General features: G+C 36.8%; 1 protein-coding gene across 1 annotated transcript in view; it reads right to left on the bottom strand.

Annotated features, from left to right (window-relative positions):
- Nucleotides 1-245: 245 nt before the first annotated feature.
- Nucleotides 246-7,961, bottom strand: part of AKAP11 (A kinase (PRKA) anchor protein 11) — a 35,475-nt gene continuing 27,759 nt past the window's right edge. Inside the window, exons 10-12 of the mRNA XM_009892949.1 lie at nucleotides 7,709-7,755; nucleotides 5,096-5,256; nucleotides 246-392 (exon numbers count right to left, since the gene is read on the bottom strand). Of these exons, the coding sequence (XP_009891251.1) occupies nucleotides 246-392; nucleotides 5,096-5,256; nucleotides 7,709-7,755 (355 nt within the window). The remainder of the gene's footprint in view (nucleotides 393-5,095; nucleotides 5,257-7,708; nucleotides 7,756-7,961) is intronic.

Genomic DNA, 7,961 nt, shown 5'->3' with positions numbered 1-7,961 from the left:
GGCTGAACAGAGCAGTAAATACATGTTATGCGTGGGTGGACAATACCAACTGTGGACTGAATAAACATACCATGTGCACAGTATCACAAAGCACAGCACAGCTATTTTGACTTTCACCTCAAAGTCTTCTAAATGCTGACAAGTACTTGAACATTCATTCGTTGAATTTTACTTTACATATCTGTGTTCTTTCTATCTCCTTTCAAAAGAGGAATGAAGTGAAGAGTGTTGCATCTTTGGATTTTTCAGACATTTTCCAGAAGCCAACCAACCAAAGACTTATTTAGAGCTTGTTCTCCATCAGACACCTTCTCTATCATTTCACAATATCTCAGCACTGCTTGCAAAAGATCTCCAACTTTCCAGTTTCTTTCTCGCAGTCTTCTGGAAAGCTAAAGGGGAGATAGGGGAACACAAAACAAAATATTTTGACCGGCACATCCTGATTAACAGTAACAGAAGTTATTCTCAAAACATTAGCTCATAAGAGATCAGTTATAATGAGTTAATCGTTATTCCCACATCTATAAAAACAAAAACTTCCACAAGAATCAGGCACTTTTCTTTAGGGCAGTTTTCACAAAATTTTCTTCTGGAGGGAGCGACATTTTCAAATGACGTGGTGCCACAGGTATGAGGGCTGTGGTTCATCAAGACTGCAGAAAACAGGAAATTCTGAACACAAGATTAAGACATTTGCCACCCCTCCCATGCCAATAATGCACATATAAAAAGACAAAACTCAGTCTTAATAAAAGGATGTGGATTTTCCTTTCACAACATATAGTGTGGTTTGGGTGGCACAGATGCTACCCTCAATGAAAACAGTGTCTTCACAGTTGGGAAATTATAACATCTTGGGGAAGAGGAAAAGGTGAGGGTTAAGTTAAGTTACCACTTGGGAGCGGAGATCAGTGTAGCTGAAAACGTTGTGTTTTTTTTTTCCCGGGGTCCAAGCAAAAAAGTCTTCTTTTGCTTATGTGTCAAGCTCAGCTATATATGGAAAAAAGCCCACCCTACGACAAGGAGGAATTTGACAGTTTGCCCAGGAGTAAAAAAATCTTTTAGTTTTAAAAAAAAAAACACACCACCAAACAAAAATCAACACCCACACAAACAAACTTTATTCTCTGTAGCTTTCTGGACAACTATCAATGCTGCATTTAATAAATACAATTTAGATACCCTACTTATTCTTTAGAACTGTAGAACTTAATTGCCTTTCATAGTCCCTACCATGACATTCTATATGTTAAGTTTAAAAAGTCATTCAGTGAAATATCTTCCACTGCTACAAAATTTAAGATTCATAATGTTTCTTCTATAAGACCTGTCAGATTACCATATGAAATTCTATTAAAAAATTAAAAGGAAGACAGTCTCTGATTCTTCACCTAGGTGATCAAACCAACAAAAAGAACATGGCATAAAAACGTGTATAAACCACTTTAACTTCTTGAGCAAACAATTAACTTGAATGAGAAAAAAGATCCTCTCCAATTTCAAGTACAATATTTCCTGAGCCCTGAAACTTTTTCCAGTGGAAAAAAAAAAAAAAAAAAAAAAAAGGTCTTAACTACAGGTTTCAGTTCTTTTTATGTAGAAATTTCTGTGAATTTTAAAACAGAGCCCAGGAAGCAAGGGTTTTACAGTCTACAACAGGCAATTTTGTAAATGGTGTTTGTTGGCTTATAAAAGAATAGTCATTTTCTTATGCCAGAGGAAAGTTTGGCTAATGTCCAAAGACCTACTTCAGCAGCAAATACAGTATAAAACTTCTGTCTAAAGAAGATACCACCATAGTAAAATAACAGAGCTGGCACCTGGCTTCACTAATCTTTCTATTTTAATTTAGAGTTCAAAGTCTAATCCCACTATTTCTTTAGCAGACTGATCTGTTTCTTACCGTCCGACTAGTGAAATACTGGAGTTTACTCAAAATAGTTACCAGGAATCCTAAAAGGAGCTAGATAAGGTCCAATTAAAAATTGCATATATATGTTTTTTTAATCCAGGCATTTACACATCCACGCTGTCAGCCTCTTCAAAGAGTCAAGAACAATCTATTCTAATCTACTAGTTTCTTGTTCTAGCTCCAAACAAATGTATTTTGTTTCATAAACAGGTATTTAACTTCTTTCTGTCTTGCTAAGCATAACATGTGCCCTTAAGTCAGAGTTCATAACCAGCTGCAGCAAGTAATACCTTGCCTGATACATGCTAGGAATATTTTTGTCTTTTATACAGCCACATCACATCAGTGGTTCATTACCCTGCTGCGATCAGCTAACACAAGATTTTCCTCCCTTACAGAACCCACCAACTGCTTAGAATGAAAATTACTGTTTAATGCAATCTAAAGCCCACGTAACTGAGGTAACTTACCAAAGTACCTATGAGATGATCAAAACCCCAGAGCTGGCAAGAGATCAGCTTGTAGAGGTCAGTTTAGTTTTCTGCTGGGTTGCAGTGCCCTCTGGAGGTGCTTGTGTAGCTTTACTAGTGACAGAACTGAGAATTACTATTTTTAATTAAGACTCTCAGCTTGGGTCAGCGATCATTCCAATTGGGAAATGGGATGGAATAAAAAACAGGTAACACTTCCCTGCCCCCGGGGGGCGGAGGGGAACAGAATTTCAGTTCATTTTAATATAACTGCATTTAGAGAACTAAATATTAATCTATAAAATTAAGTGAATCAATTAACTATTTTAACTTTTTTAGGACTACATGACTACCACCTGCCTGAAGATTTTATGTTTTATCTTTAGGTGTGAACTCAGTATCAATTTATGACTGAAGTGTCAAGTAGAAAAATATTAGTTTCTTAGGGGTGCATACATAATACACACTGCTATTTTCCAGAGTGCTCTTCTCAGTATATTCTCTTATTAGGGTAGCTACAGTGGTGTTCAGATATACAGCCAGCTAACAATACCTTTCCTATGCGCCTTCAGGCATTGGCTCAAATAGTAGCATCACAAGTTTGAAACCTACAAAGTCAGAGAGAGTCCCTCTCCAGCTTTCCTGTAGGCTTCTTTCAGGTACTGGAAGGCAGCTATGAAGGTCCCCCCGGAGTCTTCTCTTCGCCAGGCTGAACAACCCCAACTCTCACAGCCTGTCTTCATAGGAGAGGTGCTCCAGCCCTCTGATCATCTTCGTGGCCCTCCTCTGGACGCACTCCAAAAGGTCAAAAAGGTCCTTCTTATGTTGGGGGAGCCCAGAGCTGGATGCAGTACTCCAGGTGGGGGTCTCACCAGAGTAGAGGAGGGGCAGAGTCCCCTCCCTTGACCTGCTGGCCACACTTCTTTTGGTGCAACCCTGGATACGGTTGGCTTTCTGGGCTGCAAGCGCACAATGCCGGCTCATGTTGAGCTTCTCATCCACCACCATCCCCAAGTCATTTCTCCTCAGGGCTGTTTCAATCCATTCTCTGCCCAGTCTCTATTTGTGCTTGGGATTGCCCCAACCCAGGTGCAGGACCTTGCACTTGGCCTTGTTGAACTTCATGGGCCCACCTCTCAAGCCTGTCCAGGTCCCTTTGGATGGTATCCCTTCCCTCCAGCATGTCAACCACTCCACACAGCTTGGTGTCATCGGCAAAACATATTTCTGAAATAATTCTAAATCAAACATACCCACCTACATAAAAGGAGCATAGGGGATGTATTTCAACCGGCCCAAAAAACATTTCCCAATCTTCTGGGTTATTTTAAATAAGAATGCAAGACTTCCTGCTTTCAAGATTGAATACACATGCCACAGTTACACAGGCAAAAGAAAAACAAAACTAGCATTCTTTTTCTGGGCTAAGAAAGGAGAAGCCACTCTTAGAAAAATTTAGCCCAGGTGCGATCTGTACTGACTTCTAGGTACCTTTCACACTCTTAACACAAGTCTACTATAACTAAGCACCATAGGTGCTTGGGAGTCTACTTCCTGGTCACTCCCTTTTTCTTCTGAAATGATGATTTTAGCTTTGGAAAACACCAAGTTGAAGATTCAATAGTAGATTGGGGAACTGAAAGCAAACTTTCCCTTCCTTAATATACTGATGCGTGCATTAAGTTGTTTTTCCCAAGATCTTAATTATTAAAAACATACTAATGGCATCACATTAACACTTTTTCACGTGTTACCAGGTCATAAAATCAAAATCTTTGATAATTTATCATTCATATCAACCACATCATTAGAGACATTGCCTATGTATCTGTTAAATTAGCTTTTCAGTAGCCAGGTAATGTTAAAAGAATTCCTTGGTAGATTTAAAAAAAAAAAATAGGTCAAATGTAATAAATTCCAGGTTCTCATGTGCAGTTTGGTGTGCAACCACAAAGGAATAATTTTTACGATTTTATAGGAGTAAGAAGTTTCTCTTATATGTTTGTGATGGAAATACTCTGGTCAGTACACATATCAAGACTTTGACCCTTCCCTAAGAGATGCTAATTGCTAAAGCCTAATTCTTTAAACTTCCGCGTTCTCTTTGGTCACATTAAATTTAAAATCAAAACCAAATTCAAAAAATCAAAACCAAAATAAACACACCTAAAACTGAAACAATTATACGACCCTTCTTTCTTACTAGTTTTGGTTGCAGTTGCTTACAGAATAAAAGCATATTTATTATTTAATTAGAACCTAAACTTCTTCCTGATAAGAAGGCATTTGCTAGCAAAAAAAACCTGAGGCAGAACATCAAAATATTAAGTTAGAAATTAATTTGCATGAGCAAGTTCTCAGAAGATTCATCGACAATTAAATACTAAGTAAAAAATGCTTGAAAAAATACATTTTTCTCTAAACAAAAATGCTGCAATTGTATCCTCTTTGGACTAAACCAAGAAAAACAACTTGTGAAACAAGTTAACTCAGCTTTGATTAAGACTGTTTTATTTATGCTACATGCACAGGTTAAACAGGCTGTTCTTCCACTTTGACCTCTCAGGATTTAAATAATGATTTTCTTCAACAGCAAATACCTCATTATTATGGAGCGGCAAATAAAGCAGTAGCAGCTCGTGCATCACAGCAAATGGAAATCAAGCAAATCATTCCCCTTCCCCACTACCCATCAAACCCAAGTACTTACAAAGACAAATTCCCTTGTAGCAGCGTCATGAAAGTGAAGATCAGACACCTCTGTTTCAGAAGCCACCAGCCACTGGAGTGCTGCTCTGAGCTGAGGGTCCACTAGATTTGGTTCCAGATCAATATTCACTACTGCTAAAGTCTTTCGTATTTGCTCCAAACCTAACATTAAAAATAAAAGCATCAAATACATAGCTGCAAATTGTTTCAAAGTAGTCTCTGTAGCTCACTGTTTAGACTATATTATCTTAAGAACTTCAATTTAGTACACACAGATAACATGAAAGGAAAAAAATCATGCTGATCTGAAGCATTTCTGTACGTTCACATAAGGAAGTACTGTTTATCCCACTTACAATCGTACACAAACATAGCTGAGTATTAAAAGACATGTAAGCTGTAACATATGTTCCAAATGACAAGGAATTTAACACAGCCTTTCATAAACTGTTTGAACAGCAATGGCTCTCACATTGTTCATCAGTTATTTCTGTTTCCGACCACTATTTTTCGTTATGCCTTCATTTACCACATTTTTTAAAGTGTATATTTCAGAATTCTTTCCTGTGCAGGCAGACTGCTCAGATTGCCTCTGATTTTCTTCCAAAATGTAGTGCTATTTGTCCTGAGGCCTATCAAATTTTTCAAGACTTCCTTTACAGCATGAGTTCCAAAAATTAACACAGTATTGAAAGAGCAGTTGCATTAGAAACACAAAGAAACTACAGGATTGTGATCTGCTTCTACTCCATATTTCTGTATCCAGCTATCACAGTAATCCTTTGGCGCAGTCTCAGAACCAACTAAGCATATGTGTACCGCTCTCCAAGTTGTCCTTGAAGTCTCTACTTCCAGACTATAGGACTTAACTCTCTAGAAACAAAGAATATATTTGCAATAAAAACATATGTTCATGCGCAGTTTACCTCAATCTCACTACTCTTCTAATCAAGCTTATAAAAATTGAGGTACATAAGGTACTCATTCCTAGCCGACAAAGTCTAGCAAGACTAAATAGACTTCCCCAAGAGGAAGAAGAGAGAACATTACATGGTGGAACTGTCAACATAAACATGCTTTTGGTAGAGAAAATAATATTTGTCAAGGAGATACAAAATCTAATGTCTTTATAGGACAAAGAACCAATTATAACAAACATTATGACACTTAGTGGATGGAAAGCACTGTGGTAATGTATCACTGGGAAATTTTGATATATTTTTAAGTTTTATAAAATAGATGTACATTTGGTAATAACAAGGCTTTGTTTCAAATTCTTTGTTAAACAAGGCGCAGTCAGCTTAGACAAAGCGAGCCATTTCTAGGTATGGCATGAACAGAACTTCCAAATGTACAAAACGAGGTACAAGTGTTTTCTAGCTAGAATACTATTTAAATGGTCCTACAGTGAAAGTAACAGAGTCTTTTCAAAACTATACTGAGATGGTGAGGAAATTAAAATGGAAAAAATTCACTAGAAAATCCTTAATACAGCGTAATGCACACTGTTGCACTCCAGGAGACACCAAAACTGTGTAAAGAAATAAAATCAAACACTATCTTAATTGAGCAATTTGAACATTTGCGATGCTAGAACCTTTTGAAGTTGAGACTGAAAGAAAGCAACGGTATGTTGATAACCTAGACGAAACCTACAGAGCAGAAAATATTTTAATTATAATTATTTTCTGAGGAAAAAATACTTGATAATTTAGTTTAGTTTTATTTCCTTATAACCCTACACTCAAATCTGATTAAAAAAAAAATAAGAACTGTGGTTCATTTCCATATATTTTTCTAGGAGCTTAAAAAAATAATAATAAAAAAGAAATAACCACACATGTTTCTGCTTACATCAAGACTATTTGAATACACACAACATGGCTGAATATCCTCTGTCAGCAGGTAGCAGAGGTTTCTTGAAACACTTATTTCATCTTCAGAATATATCCAACACAAAGCAAAGCTCTGTTACAACTTGCTCTAAGATCAACCCATCTTTAAATCAGCCTCATATACTGTGTATTCAGGCTGTTCTCATTTGAGTTAACAACCTTTGGCACTTCAATCAGAATGGAACCAGAGCAGAGACCTTCTACGAACCAGAAAGCTGTAACGAGATTCTGGATAGACCCTATTTTATGTTTCACTAAAAAGAGAGAGATTATAGCAGATGTATTGAATCCAACTTTTTTCATTGTTTTACAACTCCTCTTCCAAGGTTAATATGGCCAATTTGATTAACTTCTTCAGTATCTTGAATATAGCCATGCAGATGCATTGCCATGGCTCCTTATCAAATATTTTACAGAAACGTTATTCTATGCATATAAATGTATGCTTTCAACAAGCTGATCAGAGTTCTCTACCTTATGTTATTAAGTACCTGTATGAGAATCAGAGACCAGCATTTCCCGAAGGCTGTAAATTTCAGTGCATTAAGAGATGTATGTAGGGTATTAATCTAAGAATATATTCTGACATGCATTATGATGAATAGGGATAATAGGGCTGTCACCTTGCTTTGCAGACTACAGAATCAAAGAATTAACAAAAATAATTCATGTAGACTGCACAGGTCAAGAACAGTTCTATACACTGGAATTGACATTACCTTCTACAGCATCCTTGGAGTCTTCGTCTTTATCTTCTGTTCCATCACTGTATTTTAAAAATAAAGCAAAAATATTAATACAATCCAATATATGCACAATATATGTAGTCAATCCTAAGACTGTAATGAAGGTTAAAGGAAAGGAAGATCATAAAAAAATTACAAAGTGATCATGAAAAGAAGCTTTGCTTCTCACACCATTTCATGTTGGAAACAGATTTATCATCAACTTCGAGATTTGCTCTTAGGGAAA

The sequence above is a fragment of the Charadrius vociferus genome, unplaced genomic scaffold, assembly GCF_000708025.1.
Source record: "Charadrius vociferus isolate BGI_N301 unplaced genomic scaffold, ASM70802v2 scaffold419, whole genome shotgun sequence".
NCBI classification, from domain to species: domain Eukaryota; kingdom Metazoa; phylum Chordata; class Aves; order Charadriiformes; family Charadriidae; genus Charadrius; species Charadrius vociferus.
This window is presented reverse-complemented; position numbering and strand designations above follow the sequence as displayed.